The following is an 18,456-nucleotide window of genomic DNA, read 5'->3' as shown; positions in this document are numbered from 1 at the left end:
ACACAATCAGGGATGTAATTGAAAGTGTCCTATACACTGATTACAATAGAAAATCACTTTGACCCAGATTGTAGGTTTCACTGGCTTTAGTTAAATTTTGAATTTAACATTAATGTTTGAAGCTCCGTTGATGTTAAAATCGTTAATATAGATGGATGTATGCAGAGTAGTTAGTGGCACACCAACAAAAGAAGGTCACCGTGATTTTTCGCATTATTATATATTAATGTTTCTTTGTTCAGACATATATATATATATATATATATATATATATATATATATATATATATATATATATATATATATATAGATAGATAGATAGATACATAGTGAGGCGATGCATCTTAAGGTTCACTAACCATGACACTGACCCATATTTCAAGCTTCACTAACTTTGGTTAAATTTTGTTTTAACTTTCATGCTTAAATGAATAAACTAGATGATTGTATGCATCCATTATTCCTAGATGTACCATCTCTGTAAACCAAAAAAAGACCATAGTGGTAATTTAATAATTTAGTGGCCGACTGTGCATTTAGCCCTTGACCATATATTTTTTGGCGTACTAAGTATGCAAAGGCCAATCCGGAATCACATCACGCGGTAATGGGATGCATCTTGATCAACACTACTCCTTCAGGTCAGTAGTAAGTCATTATGGCCCATAGTTCATGCTTTGCTCAGGGTCAAGGTTTCTGTTTTGATGTTCATTTTGCATGCTCTGTTCACGCTTGGCATGTGAATTGATTGTGGTGTGAATCTCTGTTAGTACCACAGTGTTAGAACAAAATAAATTTTCTTGACCTGTATTTCGTCTTTTAATGCCCTATGTTTGCATTTAGCTGATTGCGAGCTTTAGGCATATTATATGCATACTATCAATTATAGAATCACGAAGCGTAGTGACTTGATGGACACGTTCTACATCCTTATTACAAAATCAGGTTTCTGTGACCAGTGACTTTGTTGAAATTTTGTACTTAAAGATCATTTATTGGGTTATGTTCATGTTTCAGTTATGAAACTTGATTATTTGATGCATTTCGGTTAGTACTACACCCTTGCAATCAAAGGGCACTGTGGCCTACATTTTATCCTCCACTAACATAGGTAAAGTATTTGTGTGACCATCCATGAATGATCATAGATATTCCTAAGCTGTATGCAGCAGGTTAAATGCGTATTGTACACGTGAAAGAGTATAGGAATTAGATGAATGTACTGTACGCTTTTCGTTTATGGCACCACCTGTAGAGGTTAATCAAAGTAATGATGGATGGTACAGATTGCTGTAAGATAGTGACCTTCTTAACATAGGTCACAGTGACCTTTTAACGTAGGTCACACTGACCTGCTTAATAATGCCGTTATCTTCATGAATTAAAATAGCTTTGTTGTGGTGGACAGTAGTTCAAGCTTCTGAAATCGATTTTAAGATGAATGATCTAAACACAAATTAATTCGTCTCTTGTCTTTATCAATTGATTTTATAGTACCTCTACATTGATAATACAGAAAATAATGTTTTGTTTCATTGTTTTGTCTTTTATGCCCTCTGTATGTATGTATGTATGTATGCATGCATGTATATATGTATGTCTGCATACATGCATTTTAACTGTACCCCATCACAATGCTGGCTGTATAGTAGCGACTAAAAGTAGAATTATAAATGCTGAGTGAAAACAAATTACAAACAAAACTTTATTTTGAAAAAATCATTGTAGTCTTAATTTCTGTGTGCAGAATAATTAATGCTTACAAAAGCTGCTGGTCTTGTCGGCCTGGTGTCAGGATAATGCGACTGGGTGGTACATCGTGCTACATGTCTGAGGCATGATGCCTCAGTGCTAGACATCACTATAAACTGCGACACTGAAGACATCGTAGCGATATGACTGAAAAATTGTTAAAGCTACGTTAAAAATCCAAATCATACACAAAAGCTGCTGGAAACTACTAAATCCTTTGCACAGGTGACCTATGTAATTATTGACTACACAGTAGTTTATATGGGTCTCATCAACGATGCTTTTACAGCAAATCTGGAATCACTAGGCACATCACACCTTTAAAAAGCAATCTTTTTATATGCATTTTCTAAGCCCACTTTGCACATGATGCCTTTAACGTAATCTGTAATCCACATTTTGCTAAACCCACTATGCACAGGATGCCTTTAAAGCAATATGGAATCTGTATTTGCTAACAACTATACACAAGATGTCTATAATGCAGTCTGTTTATCTATACTTACTAAACTAACTATGCACATGATACCTTTAAAGTAATTTGTTTATCGGTGTATGCTAAACCCACTATGCACACTATGCCCAATTTAAAGTTTAATTGTTGAGACTGACTATACAACAGGACCAGCTTTTGAGAACAAACACGAATACTAAATGCAGTGAATGCATTCAGATCACTGTCATTTGTATCTTGATTTACCAAATTAATGACCGTCTTTTTACATAGATCGCAACCTACGTTGTGCAGGTTACTGCGTCTTCGAAAACTTCTTTAAAAATCAAGCCCATCTCTTTTATTAATCTAGTTGGTTAACTTCTTCAAATACGAAGTCTGTTTAATTTTTTTTCGGTGGAATTGGGGCTTGTTTAAAAGCTCTTGATTAATACAATTCTAGAGCAAAAAAAATATGCCCGTTTTTTAATTACAACATTAGGATGAGGTAACCTGAATATTCAGAAATAATTCTACTTTTGTCTAATATGTCAACTTATATTTCAAACACCATGCAGTTATATGCACCCACAAGGTCCTTCCCAAATCATAGCATTTGGCAACGTAATTACTTTCATTGGCCGTATGCTAACTGTGTTGTGTGGTTGTCAGGTACTACATTACGTCAGAACTGAGAAAAATCCATTGGGTGGGGAGTGTGTGTGTGTGATTTGGATTTTTAACGTAGCTTTAACAATTTTTAAGTCATATCGCTACCATGTCTGCAGTGTGGCAGTTTTTAGTGATGTCTAGCACTGGGGCATCATGCCGCAGACATGTAGCATGATGTCCCACCCAGTCATATTATCCTGACACCAGGCCGACCAATCCTAACACTAATCTCTTAATGCTGAGCGCCAAGCGAGGCAGTTGTTAGTACCAATTTTTTAAAGTCTTTGGTATGATTGAATTAACGACCGACCGCATCCGAGGCGGACGCTCTAACCACTAGGCCACCGGGGCGGTCCATTGGGTGGGGAAGTTTCGTAGCTCATTATACATATTTTGTTGTAGGCAAGTTTGAATCAAAACAAGACATAGTCTGATTAGAAGGAAAACATGCATATATAACCAATTGTTTCTTCTTTCACTGTCTAGGTTTCCTTGTATTCGACACCTGCGGTTCCCTAGAGAGGGCGCTGCAAATCTTAGCTACATCCCTGTTTGACGGAGAATGTGATGCCGGAGACAATTTTACGATAGCTGGTACGTTCTTTCCAGATTCTCTTCAAGCATAGTAAAACAAACCCGCATGTTGAAAGGTTGATAATCGTACTTCCAAAACTGAAGTTAATTGATACTTAGTATATTAAGATAGTGATAAATTCACCTATCAAAAGGCAATAATTCTCGAAAAAAAAACACATCCTTCTAACTCAAAACCTGTATCTTCCACATTATTTTACTTTCATTCAAGCACACGTTTCATACCCAGCTTGGTAAATAATAATGGAAAAAAGAGCGTCCTTGGTATTGATTTTACCCCGTTACCGACCACCGTAAGATTTCACTGCTATTATCATGATATGTACCTTACACGGAACACCTTATGATTTCATGCTTACGACGCAGTTCTAACACACACACACACATACATCTCTCTCTCTCTCTCTCTCTCTCTCTCTCTCTCTCTCTCTCTCTATCTATATATATATATATATATATATATATATATATATATATATATATATATATATATATATATTATATTCACGAACGATAAAGCACCTATAGGAGAAGAAAGTTACCCAGCTAATATATCAAAATAAAAACTCAGAGAAACTACAACATTTGCATCGAAAAATGTCAATACATGCTGCATTGCAAACTTAACTGAATTCGTAAGTCACTGGAAGGTTATATCCTTGAGAAAAAAAAATCAGGTGTAAAGAAGAAAATAGGAAGCAGCGATAAAATAGAAGAAAGTTTCAGTGAAAAAATGCAATTTGAAACATTTTGCCTTGTCGCTTACTATTTTGTTGGAGAGTTTGTTGTTTGGTTAAAAATCAAAGACCACGGACAATTAGTAGTGACATTAGAACCAATATTTTTTGTGTATTATCTATACTATTTTTTTTTTATCAAGGTTAAACTTGAACATTCTAAGCTGAACTTAAAATGAAACGTTAGATCTTCTTGAAGGAAGACAACATGCATTATTTTTAGCTTAAATATGAAATGCAAAGACACGGTGTGTCATAAAATTAACGACACAGGAAAAAGTGTATTACTTAGGAGCCATTGTAACTCAGTACAGTATCGTTCTTTTAATCCATGGGTAGGGAACATCCGTGTCCTGGGAAATACACTTAGTTCCCATTTCATTGGCATGATATAGTCAATGTGCTAAAAGTATCGCTAAAACAACAAAAGAAAAGAAGCAAACAACAAAAAATAAGATAAGCAATACAAACCAAACAAAACAACAAGAATAACAACAACAACCCCTTGTAATTCATCAGAAATGTAGATATTTATTTCCACTGCAAACATTTAATGAAATTTCTCTAAAAATGAATATTACTAAGAAGAACTTTAAAAATTGATGGACTCGTTTTTCACATAATTGCCAAATGTAGATGAAGTTTGTGCAATAATGTTACGAAGACATTGAAAATGTATTTTTGGTATACTGATGTTACACGTACATTTAAATTGTATATGTGAACACTAATGTTACACATATATTTTAACTGTATTTTTGGTACAGTAATGTTCCACATGCATTTATTTTTATTTTGGTACACTGATGTTACACCTACAGTTAGGTTGTATTTTGGCTAGTAATGTTGCACATACATTTATTTTGTAGTTTGGTACACTAAAGTTACTTATATTTAGGTTATATTTTGATACACAAATGTTACAAATACATTTAGGTTGTATTTTGACATACTAATGGTACACATATTTAAGTTGTATTTTGATACACTAATGTTACACAGACATGTTGTATTTTGGTACGCTAATGATACACATACATTTTGTTGTATTTTGGTACACTAATGTTACACATACATTTAGGTTGCATTTGGTACACTGATGGTATATATACGTTTAGGTTGTATTTTGGTACACTAATGATACACATACATTTAGGATGTATCTTGGCACACTAATGGTGTACATACATTTAGGTTTTGGCACACTAATGTTACACATACATTTAGGTTGTATTTTGGTACCCTAATGGTACACATACATTTAGGTTATAATTTTGTACACTAATGTTATACATACATTTAGGTTATAATTTCGTACACTAATGTTACACATACATTTAGGTTGTATTTTGGTACACTAATGTTACACATACATTTAGGTTGAATTTTGGTACACTAATGTTACACATACATTTAGGTTGTATTTTGGTACACTAATGTTACACATACATTTAGGTTGTATTTTGGTACACTAATGTTACACATACATTTAGGTTGTATTTTGGTACACTAATGTCACACATACATTTAGGTTGTAATTTGCTAGATCTGCTATATATGCTCAATACAACTTCAATATATTACTTAGCAGCGAATGGACTTAACTCATAATTTCAGGAGTGTTTAGTTATACATCACAAGCTGTATCGGATACAATTGAAAACCTCCTAGCACCCACTGGCATTCTTCACCTGGATGTACGACAGCAGTTTCAGCCAACCACATCTGTGCGTGCGCAACCAGGAAGCCATTTGTCGGTTACCTTGCCCTCTAAGAGAAAAGTGGAGGTAACTACAATGATTGTTTTTATAAGACGCGATTCTTTAATTTATTACGATGTGTGGTTTGGGTTTTTCTTCTCGTACTAATTCATAATCTTAACTCACCCATTATTTTAAAAGCAAAATAACATTTTCTTAAAAATTAAGGATTATGTTCAAATTATTTGATTTGCAGTTTGTTGTGAAATGTGTGAATAATTCTGCTGAACTTAACACGAGTTTTAATTACTATTATTGTTATTATTATTATTATTATTATTATTATTATTATTATTATTGATAAATGAGGGGGTTCCTTGCATTAGTCAATGCCGAGTCTCTATTAGATTATATCTCAGTTGCTAGTTATACTTAATCAAAGTCAGCTGACGACCGAATTTAAATTTCAGTACCTTTTTATCACAGGCGGCCGTTGAACTATTGAAGATGTTAAACTGGACGTACATTACCACTATATCAGACAACATTGAGACCACGAAAGCGGAAAGAGATCTTTTCGAAAAATCTGTCAAAGCAAGAGGGGTATGCATAAAGGATTCACTAACAGTGGTTTCAGGCAACATCAGTCGCACTCAGCTCTCATCCATAGGAACGAAAGGAATTGTCATTTTCGCGTCTGAAAATGCCCTTGCTGAACAAATTGCAAACAATGTCAATACAGAGTCCTTAAGTCTCGTTTTAGGACAAGGTGTTGAATCAGCATTATCGTATAATGGGCTATACTTAGATGACGACTATCCTTCACTGAATGGCTTTGTCAAATATTTTTCGTCTGAGACATGGAATACTACAGATTGGGACCAGGTCACAATGGATTATTTGGTTACCAAACATGGCTGCCTTTTGAATACTACCACACACGTATTTGACTGCCACGTAAATACTACTGAGCAATATATGTTCTTGAGAACGAAAAAAAGGGACATGAATAAGGTGCTTGGAGCTTATAATATTCTGTGGGAGGCTGGCAAACATGTAGTCAGCCGTGGTTGTGGTGTCCAGAAAGGCGTGAATGGATGTCCTGGTTTGTTGGAAGCTGTTAAAATAATGATAGGAGGAACTGGAGTGTTTACCGGCGAAGCTGTTGGAGAGATTGTCGATGATGCATATAACATTTCACTTTGGTGGGTTCAGCAAGGTCACGCACAGAAGGTAAGAGGAAAACAGCCAATTACCCCATATGCATAATGAGGAATGAATCATTTTTTTCCGACAAAGATATACGCAGAAGAAATAAAATGATAACAATGTCCTAAAGTCTGTCCGTCTATTTCCATAGTTTCCTTTGCAAAATGAGTTCCAATTGGCACTAGTTTGTTGACTAATTTGGCATCTGAAGTGAAGACTAAATTACTGCGGTTCATTCTGGCTGTAGTAAATTTGGCACAGTGTAACATTTACAGTGATAAAAATAAGTACCTGGAGAATAAGAATTATTTCCTCTCTAAAAATAAGTTTCATACAGTTTCATCCTGACACATCAAGGATTCCAAAATATATCTGCGTGACATTTTGTTATTTTAAAGATTAATCATTATGAACTGATTCGTTGCAAACGATTCGATAGTCTCGAAAGTCCCCTCTCGGTCTGCTAGGTATTAAAGTGCTAAGGGTTTGTATCCTAACCATTTCAGTTTTCAGAATGGTGTGCTAAATATCAGGTGTAGTTTGCAAATCATATCTCAGCTCGTGAAATACATCACGTCTGACACGTAGTTTTCGGTACAAACGATATGATAATTCAAATATATTAAATTAATCATTAGCCCATAATTCCGATATAATTCCTCAATACATTACATACAGTACATGATTCCTCAATTCATTGAGGAATGAATTCGGGATGTGATTCGATAATGCAGGACATGTAAAATAAATGGAATTTCAATGACTCGTGGATTTCATTTTGTGAGGAAAAAGTATTATTTGATATGTAATCTTTTCAGGTTGGAAGATTTATGAGTGAATATGTAGCATTTAATGCAAGCTTGCAAGTATCCAGCATGGAATATTTCGCTACCTCCATTTGCTTCGGAGACTGCCAAGAATGCTCATCTTGCCAGTCTGCACTGAATTCGAATATACCCATCCTGTTCATCCCCGGCGATATATTTGTGGTTGCATCTGTCCCTGTTCATGAACCTGGTTCCGAATGTAGATCCTGGTCATGGAAAGGATTAGAAATCACTGAGGCGCTTTTGTATGGATTAAATGCATCCAGGTCGAGTGTTTTAGATATCGGTGTGCTAGTTGTTGATTCTTGTGGATCAAATTTGAAAGGGGATCTTATTGTTTCTGAAATCGAAAGATGTCCTTTTGAATCCTCCAGAAATTCGACACTGAAAGTGAATGGAAGAATTAGTGCAGTCCCAGTTTTGCTTGAAGAAAGTCCTCGATCATACTTCCAGTCAGCAACAGATTCCAGACCTCGCTTTGTGGTTACGAATTCTGGGATTTATTTCAAAGAATTGAAATTTGATAGATATATTTCTGCAACTGTTGCATTATTTAAAGAACTTGTATGGAGTTACATTGCTGTTATTCATTCCAGTGACGATTTATCCATAATACTTTTAAGGGAGTTTTTGAGGGCATTCGATGATAATAGTGTATGTGTGTCATCTCTCATTAAGATTGACGCTGGTTCTACGAACTCGAAGTTAATTATTCAGTCCTTTATGAACATTCCTAGAGATTCAACAGTTGTTGTATTCCTGACGAATGAAATGGATACATCTACTGCGATCGAAACATTAAAGAGCATGACACATTCATCTCTGATGCATTACGTATTTTACCCGTGGAGTCAAGATAATCCTGAGAGTTCTATATTCAGTGAACTTCCAGCTGGCTCTGTTTTGATACAACCATACCAGACCCCATCCGATGCTGGCTTTACTGCGTATTTAAATGCATTGACAGGTTACAATAACAATCGCAACTCATGGTGGTCTAGATTTCATGAAACATTATACGGATGTGAGATAAATGTTAGCCCGGAGTCTTTTGCCCAGACTTGTGACAACAGTACACGCACAGTAACTAAACTGCAGAGCCACCCGATGTCATACTATGTTCAGCAGATGATGCGCACCATATCGTCTGCATTGCAAGATCTTGCTGGCAGTTTGTGTTTAAATGGAACTGTACCTTGTGACAAATTTCATGAAAAAATTCATGATCCAACAGCTAATATATCAGATTTCATTAGCCTTTCAGAGTTTTATAGTAATGGTGAAATGAAAGTCCCATTAGAGATCAGTAATTATCAGACGGTTGATTCAACGACCATTAAAGCCATACGGGTAAGCATTTATATTAAATTAGTAAAATCCTATTCGATTTAAATATATGAATTGTTTTCCATGCATGAAATATTTTCTCCTACTAGGTTGTGAAGTTACCAAAATAAGTACAGTAGAACCTGTCTTAAAAGACCATCCCTTCTGACAGAAAATAATGGTCTGTTACAACATGGTCATAACACTATATAATCAATAAATCTGTGCATGGAGAACCTGGCCTCTCAAAAGCAGATTGTCTTACGTAACAGTGGTCTTTTAAGACAGGTTTTACTGATTGCAATTGCATGTAGATTTTACGTAAAATTGTTCTTTGATTTACCGTTGTTATTTTGTTCAGTTTCTGTTTAAGTTTGTTTCGTCATCGTTGTTATCTATTCATTTATATTGAACATCCAGATGTACATAAATGTGAAACAACACGTAATTGCGAAGCCTCAGTGAATTAATAGTTTTAATTTGTCAAGATAGTCAAAGAAATAGATGTCGATATATTGTTATATGTTACACTTGTTTAAAGTTATTTACTTTGCATCGGTTTTTAGGTTGCACTATACGATGTCTTGGGTAAATTCACCAGTGCTGGCAGCAACTGGACGATGCATAATTCAAAAGGTGACTTAGTTAAAGCAGAAAGTGTATGTAAAGGTTGGTGCCCAAGGTGTGTTGCATGTAATGGCTCTCTTAAACCAAATCAAGAATTTTCCCATATTCCTGGAGATGTTCTTTTGACTGGATTTTTTCCAATACGTAATACAGGAGACATAACCCTGAGCTGTGGAACGTATGCCATACAGAGAGGCTCAGCTACACTTGCTGATGCCTTTCTCTTTGCTATTAGGACATTCAGGGACTTATTTCCCACGATACTTGCAAACGTATCAGTTGGCAGTTTGATCATTGACACTTGTTCAAATGCCGCACTGGCAGACCAGATGCTTTTGAATTTTGAGACATGCCACTTGTCCTTGAGCACTGAATATGATTCCCATCCACCTAGCCCGCTTATGGTTCCAGGATATATATTTCAAGGGACTACATTGGAAACACAGTCGACAAGAGAAGATATTCAAAGAATAAATAAACTTGGAATATTCGTTGATGATGAAGGCATACTATCTATTACTTCCATGGGGAGTATTCTTGGTACAAATATTAATTCCAGTTTCCATGCAGTAATTGAGTTTGTGTATGCAATGAACTGGGATTATGTGTCTTTAATTACATCAGGAGATAATTCATCGGAATTCAACAGCTTTCGTGATATGGCAATGATGAGGAACATCTGCATCGACGTTTATTCACAGGTATCTTCATATAATTCGAAGTCTTTTCTAAACGCTCTTGATGTGGTCAGAAACTCCTCAGCGAACGTAGTTATTGTCTTTGCTTCAGATTTAGAAATCCGATCACTGTTTCAGCCACTTGTGTCTCAACCAGCTTTAGTTAAAACATGGATCGTCAGCAAGGAAAGTAGAACAAGCTTAAGAAGGCTTGGGGATTTATTACTTCCTTTGGGAAGCATTCTACTTCAGAGCGCTGGTACTAAGAATGCTGCTTACCAGACGTATATGTCAGACCTTGAGAGTGGTAACCCATCAGTAGATACAGGAAACCCGTGGTTGGAGAAGTTTGCCACGGCAGGAAAGGTTCAGATAGGAGATTTATTGAATAGTACTGCTTCAGCGATAATAAAAAGTGTCTTTATCACGCTGCATGCAATAGACGGCGCGTATTCTAAACTCTGTCCTTTGAGAGACGGGCTTTGCAAAGACTTTGCACAGGAGGGAAAAGCAGAAACAGTTAAACAGTTGAAAAACGTTTTCTTTGAATATCAAGGTGAGAAAGTAAACATTGCGGAAGGAAGCATAAATCTAGCATTATACACGTTGTACAACAGCCAGACCAAGGGATTTCAGCCGGTAAGTGAACATTTCTTTACACAAAAATAATTGTTTCCTACAGTCCTCAAAATATTTGTTCTTGTGTTATTTGGAGTAATTTGGGGAAATACTTCTGACGATATCTTCAACTAAAGATTTTTTTCTTTTTGATATTTTTTATTTCAATTGTTTTCGTCTTAGTTTTAGATAAATTAGTCAGCAACAACGTCATTTCATCCATGTAGAGAATGAACTTACGTCCAGAAATTTAAATTGTATGATTATAATTCTTATCTGGACCAAGGTTAGTTTTTCTGTAAGTTGCTTCCAATAAAGACATTTTTCAGTACTAGCAGATCATAATGGTAAATCCTTGAAATTTCTTATAAAACTCCCCGGATGGTATGGTTATACAATCTTTTAACTTATCTCTCTTTCTTTTGTCTGCGTTAAGTGTCCGTTATTGTCACTAAGATTAGAATTTTGTTTTATATTTTGTTTTTAATTGATTGTTTGACGGAACTTGATCACATTACTGGCTGTATCACGACGAAGAAATGGGAACTAAGTGCCTTTCAAAACGACATCGAGGAAACCGACCCGAGCCGGCCTGGGCGGGTATCAAACCTGTGACCCAAGATTAACTGAGCTACCACGGCTCCAAGACTTTTGGTTTGTCATTCATGAATCCATAATCCCACTGCAGTTTGTCCGTTACCAATTATTTGCAATTTTCAGATCAACTGGTCATAGACAAGAAGAATGTATGGGATGGACTGTTATCCGTAGACCATTTATCTCTTTGTACAACTTTGTTTTCACTGCTCCACCTAAACTGCCCGGAGGATTGTCATGAAACGTTATGCACACATTTAACCCATGGTCTAGTTGGTCAGAAACGAAAAGGGTGCTTCTCAGATATCCAGCATGGTCGCCACATCAGCCATCTTGAAAATCTTGTTATCCTTGTTCTTTCCGATTGGATAGTTATATCAAAAAAGGCTTTTCACTTAAAGACTAAGGATGTCTAGTTAGTCCTAAACGACATCTTTGCCGATCTGACTTCCCATATGGCCAGCGTGATAGCCGTGTTCACAATCATATACTCGCTACTCCTACTGAATAGAGATTCATATAAGTAGTAGATTTTGAAGACCTCTTAAGATTGTATTGTTGGTCATAAAGGAAATGGTGCCGTTCGGACATGCAGTATGACGGACACATTAGCCATCATGAAAATCTTGTTATTGTTACTCCTTCTGAATGGGTGGTCATATCAGCATGGTGTTTTCATTGCAAGATTTTTACGATGTCTTGGAATTTTCACCACCAGACTCTTTTTGATGACTAGTTTATCCCGAATTAAAAAAAAATGGTGCCGATCTGTCAGCCACTATAGCCGCTGTGACATTCATCTTTAGTCATCTTATAGCTGCTCCTCCTCAGTGGAAAATCTTATGTACATGGGGTTTTCACCTAAAGACCATGACATTGGTACTGTTCTGGCATTGACACTGACTGACACATCATCCATACTGAAGGTGTTGTTATTGCTATTATTTCTGAATGATTGGTAATATCAGTACGAGGTTTTCACGAAAACACTTTCAATCGTATGTAGTTTCTTCTAAATGAAAATGTCAGCAATCTTGAACATCTTATCTCTACTCTTCCTGAACGAAATGTCATGTTAGCATTGGCATTTAACCACAAAGCGTCTTGTGATATCAAATTGGATCTAACTTGCGAAGCTGCCAATTAGACACTCAGAATGCCCTCCATAGCTGCTATCTTGATAATCTATTACGCTTCGTCAATGGAATGAGGTATCGGCATGTTGTTTTCACTAGAAGACCTTTTGTGATATCTGTTTGATTTTATACAGAAATGTTGCTGATCTGACCTCCAGCATGACCGCCTATATAGCCATTTTAAAGACCTTGTTATTGTTACTTCGCCTGGATGGAAAGTCGTGTTGACATGAGATTTTCACCAAAAAACTGCAATGCTATTTAGTTGGTCCCAAATGAAAATGATGTTGGTATTGCATCCAGTATGGCCACCATGGTGCAGAGACCTTGAAAATCTTGTTAAAGCTCGCAGATTGGATGGCCATATTTACGCGGTTTGTTTTACTACAAGACTTCTAATGGTGTCATGCTGGTCCTAAATGAAAATGGTGACGACCTTGCATCCAATATGGATGTCACAGTGGCTAGTTGTAACATTTTGTTATTGCTCATACATTTTGGAGATGGTTTCAACATACATTAGGTAAAACGAAGAAACGGTCTTATCTTGAATACGTGGGAATTTGTTTCAGCCAATATAGCGTCAGTCCATTAGATGGACTCTAGTTTGATTATATAATGTCCAGCTGAAATATGTTGATTGTTCTCGAATTTCATAGATAGTATAACAGAACATCATATTTCAATATGAGATATAAAGACTAGATGTTAAGCAGATAGCGACTTGTCTTGTCATTGTGACTGTTCATGCCATTGTTTTAAGTTCAAATACTCTCGATTCGGATTCACTGTATCGTTTTCTGCTGCCTTGCTGTGGCAGAAGATATTATTTTTCACACCTGTTAAGGTATCATCATTCATTATAGTCCGTTTAGAAAGTATACCTCTTGCAGTGACTGCTTGTACCATCTCATTGTAATCGGAATCCCACTGAAACAGAGTATGTCCCTTTGTAATGGTAGTTCAGTAGTGACAGCTAACATGCATGAACGCAGGCTATCTATATTTTAACATAGTCATTTACCACATGAAACCTGTTGAAATCATTCGTGAGGTTTGATAATTCTTTACTTTCTGAAATATGATGTCACCAGGTGGAAAGAGGCTGCAGTCGAAAAGTATTGGTGTCAAGTTTGATTGTCTCATCCATAGATCATTCTTAGTCTATAGAATGTGATATTTTCCAAGTTTACAGGGTTTATATCGTCACTTTGTATCTTTAGATACATAAAAACATTATTATATCAATGTTGCCATACCAATACTGAATAAAAATAAAAGTTCAGCTTGCAACATAATGATAGTAAAAATATTTAATTTGCAATGAAAACGATCTTTACGAATATGTTCTTATACCTTCATATGTTAGAGCGGAAAATAAATAATCATATACATGTAGTATAATTATATACATGTAGTATAGTCATATACATGTAGTATAATCATATACATGTAGTATAATCATATACATGTAGTATAATCATATAATCATATACATGTAGTATAATCATATACATGTAGTATAATCATATACATGTAGTATAATCATATACATGTAGTACAGTCATATACATGTAGTATAATCATATACATGTAGTATAATCATATACATGTAGTATAATCATATACATGTAGTATAATCATATAATCATATACATGTAGTATAATCATATGCATGTAGTATAATCATATACATGTAGTATAATCATATACATGTAGTACAGTCATATACATGTAGTATGACACTGTTATGTTTAACTTGTATACATGTTCAAATTGACTTTGATCAAAGGGAGCAGGAAAGGGTGAACATTATTAGAAGGACTTGAGAGCAGAGCTATTTCTTTTCATTTCGGTGGAGACAAACACTAGAAATACGGATGCATAATATACTGTTTGTGACAATACTTTTCAACCTGCTAATGTTTTGCTTCTTTCACAGATCGGCACATGGAAGGAAGGCTTACTGGAAATAAATAAAACAGAAATCAAGTCGTATGACAGTAATATTTTCGAATTGCCAACTCCAAGAAGTTCAAAATGCTATAAAAACTGTAGGTGCATAAATATCAAAGAAAAGGAGACACCAGTCGTATCAAAATCGAGCCAACCACATGGTCCAGACCGAATTTATGAGGAAACAACGGCTTCATTTATTCCAGATCTCTGGAGGATCATTGTTCTCATCATAGCATGCTCCGGCGCGGCCATTACCTTGATCCTTATGACTTACATTCTGAGTAAAGTGTGCACTGGCGCCCTCATTCGGAGATACATCATTTTAGGAATTTTGTTGCTTGTGGCCATCGTATTTTTGTTTATGTCTATATTTCCGTTTCTTTTCTCTCCAAGTGAACCTGGTTGTGGAATGCGCTTTTTCGCTCATGGAGTCTCGTATGCATTTGCTTTTGCCATTATTCTTACAAAAATGATGACATTGAGGGATTATAGGTATATTGGTCTTGGAGGAGAGATTTCGCGATTAAACCAAGTTTTGTCCGTGTTCTTCCTAACAGGTGTTCAAATAGCAGTAGGCGTTCAGTGGTGGGTGCTGAAGACACCATTATTCATCGAAGAGAAATATTCAAGAGTAACAGGAAATACTACAGAAAACATTACTTACTACGCTTGTGAATTTCAACGAAATGACTTTGTAGCACACAATGTTTATGTAATGCTTCTAGTCGTAGTTTGTAGCCTTTATGGTATACTAGTTAGAAAGGAGTCCAAAAATATGGGAGAAGCAAGGCTCCTCCTGATCTTTTCTTGGACAAGTGTTGGTATCTGGACAGCGTGGATAATTATCCTCTTCGTTTTACCTCGACAGCACTCGGAATTTGTCGTTTCCCTGGAAATGCTCGTTAGTGCTGTCGCTATGTTGGCAATCATCTATCTGCCGAAGCTTACTCAAATAGCCAAATTGAAATATGAGGTCTCGGAAAGGGAGTCCGGAGAAAAATCCAGACAAAACGGGTACAAGATTGACAGTGGCTTTCATTTTGAAAGGCCATATTCTCTCCCTGAAACTCTGGATAATACAGACTCGTTCCTAAATAAATATCACGGCTATCCGCGAAGCTTTCAAACATTTGACACAAGTCTGAGTTACTGAGTATGCATCTCTGTGCGAGATTCGCTGTGACGTCATGTGTACATTGTGCTGTCTGTGCATCAAACAATGACTGCTCTAAAGTAAGACTGTCAAGGTCATGGTAAACATTTACATCAGCAATCATTAAACTTCTATTTAGCCAAATATTTGTAAACTTTGTACTATAACATTTCTTGAATGATTGGAACTGAGCTCAGTCAACATAATTTGCAAAGAGAAAGTTCAAACACTGGTAACTTAAGACTTATACGTTCCATCATTGGTACCCTAAGACATATAAGTTCAAATATTGGTACCCTAAGACATATAAGTTCAAACATTGGTACCCTAAGACTTATAAGTTCAAACACTGGTACCTAAAACTTAGAAGTTCAAACATTGGTACCCTAAGACTTAGAAGTTCAAACATTGGTACCCTAAGACATAGAAGTTCAAACATTGGTAACCTAAGACGTATAAGTTCAAACATTGGTAACCTAAGACGTATAAGTTCAAACATTGGTACCCTAAGACGTATAAGTTCAAACATTGGTAACCTAAGACGTATAAGTTCAAACATTGGTACCCTAAGACTTAGAAGTTCAAACATTGGTACCCTAAGACTTAGAAGTTCAAACATTTTTACCGCAAGATTTATTATACTTCTTATTCAAATCCATTTGGATTCGCTGCATATTACAACAGAGAAATATCTGTAAATCGTCTCCAGAGACTTACGCGTTCGACTTATCACTTGAGTTGTAAACGTGTCATAGATAATTGTTTTAATGGATTTCAATTTTCTTTATAGCTTTTTATTGGTCATAATGTACACATATTTAATGCCATCTTCAGAATGTTTCCTTCAGTCTTTACTGCAAATAATACTCTTGGATTGCAAAGTTGGGTGTTGTGGTAGTGGGAACAGAAGTTCAGTTATTAATTTTTTACCTAGCTTTGTCTGTCTATGTGTAATAGTATAATTCAAAAGTTTGTTTCTGGCGTTGCCTCCAATGTTTTAACTTTGTGGTCATCTTGGATGTATATTTGAGCTTTAGCCGTCAATTCAAATGTAGAAACATTTATATTTCAGCTGTTTATTTGTTTCCTATAATGCTGTGACTTGTTATAGGTTTAGTGTTTAGTAGCACATAATGACAATCCTGGCTATAACGTGCCGAGTATAAGCATGGTAGTAATGATGCTAAATCAATAGCCTGACAAAATTTCAAAGAAAACGCTCGGCATAAAAGTATACATGCACTGAAAACATTATCTTTGCACAAAGCTTGAAGGCTCCTCTGTATTTATTTTATTGTTTGGTTTGGAAAGAAAGACCTAAAAATAAAATAAATAAATAATGGGATAAGAATCTATATAAAGCATAGATATTCTTGTGATTGTTGAGTAAGTAATTTTCTTTAGGAATATTTATTGCCCTCATTTGGAGATAAGGTGACTTCATGCGTTAGTGATTACGGTACATGTTGTATGTGTAGGTTGGGAATATTATTATTATCTTTCCACCTATTTGACTGAAGTTAATCTTACCTAAGAAACTTCCCACAGTGCAGATTGCATGAATACATCTATCAGTGCGGATAGCGTGAATGTATCCATCAATGCAGATAGCGTGAATGTATTCATCAATGCAGATAGTGTTAATGTATCCCATAATGCAGATAGCATGAATGTATCCATCAATGCAGATAGTGTGAATGTATCCCACAATGCAGATTACATTAATGTATCCCTCTAAGAATTGTGCTGCATACGACTTTTTCCGAGTGTAACACAGGGAGACTCGTGAATATGCATTAATATGATGTCTTGGCGTGTTCACGTTAAAAACATGTTGCAGCTTAATTCTGCAACCATCTAAGATTGACGCCCTCTTAGTAAATTGAAATTGCTGTTATGAAAGCCATCGACATGAGAATACCTTTGGTCAATTAGTTGTGCTTTCTCACATGGATTGTGGGTACATTTATATGGCTGAAATACCTTCCAAAATATATCTAATAAAGATGTTGCAAAAACCGTATCGATATGAGCAAAAATGTACAGAACTATAATCCTATGTGGTAATACAATATTACGAATGCCAAAACGTATAATGATACCGATGCAAATATTTTGAAATATACGTTGACGATTTATTAAATTGACCACTATATGTTAAGCAAAACCACTTGTGATATTGTAAATAAATAGATTTGTTATGCAGTTACTAGAGTTTTGTTTTTATTTTTCTATATCTACAAGTTCTTTCTATTTTTCATGCAAGATTACTTTCGTTAAAATCGGATCAAATCTCTCTCCATTCTTCCTCCACCTCTCTTTTCTTTGCAAATAAGTAAGCGTATTGGAAATTTTATCAAATTTTACTGAATAAATTGCGACTAAAACACCAGGAAAAAAATCATATTTAAGAACGTAATATTTAACATCTGTAATAGA

General features: G+C 35.6%; 1 protein-coding gene across 4 annotated transcripts in view; it reads left to right on the top strand.

The window, feature by feature from the left end:
* LOC149803847 (uncharacterized) overlaps positions 1–18,222 on the top strand; it is a 156,014-nt gene extending 137,792 nt beyond the window's left edge. For all 4 annotated transcript variants that reach the window (XM_089953664.1, XM_089953663.1, XM_089953665.1 and 1 more), the window contains exons 3-8: positions 3,344–3,451; positions 5,806–5,975; positions 6,375–7,121; positions 7,916–9,274; positions 9,817–11,193; positions 14,848–18,222. In XM_089953664.1, the coding sequence (XP_089809790.1) occupies positions 3,344–3,451; positions 5,806–5,975; positions 6,375–7,121; positions 7,916–9,274; positions 9,817–11,193; positions 14,848–16,017 (4,931 nt within the window). In that variant the 3' untranslated portion in view covers positions 16,018–18,222. The remainder of the gene's footprint in view (positions 1–3,343; positions 3,452–5,805; positions 5,976–6,374; positions 7,122–7,915; positions 9,275–9,816; positions 11,194–14,847) is intronic.
* The last annotated feature ends 234 nt before the right edge of the window (positions 18,223–18,456 follow it).

The sequence above is a fragment of the Sinohyriopsis cumingii genome, chromosome 3 (genome assembly GCF_028554795.1).
Source record: "Sinohyriopsis cumingii isolate HCF-2022 chromosome 3, ASM2855479v2, whole genome shotgun sequence".
Taxonomy (NCBI): domain Eukaryota; kingdom Metazoa; phylum Mollusca; class Bivalvia; order Unionida; family Unionidae; genus Sinohyriopsis; species Sinohyriopsis cumingii.
Note: the sequence above shows the minus strand (reverse complement) of the source record. Positions and strands in the feature narration are given on the sequence as shown.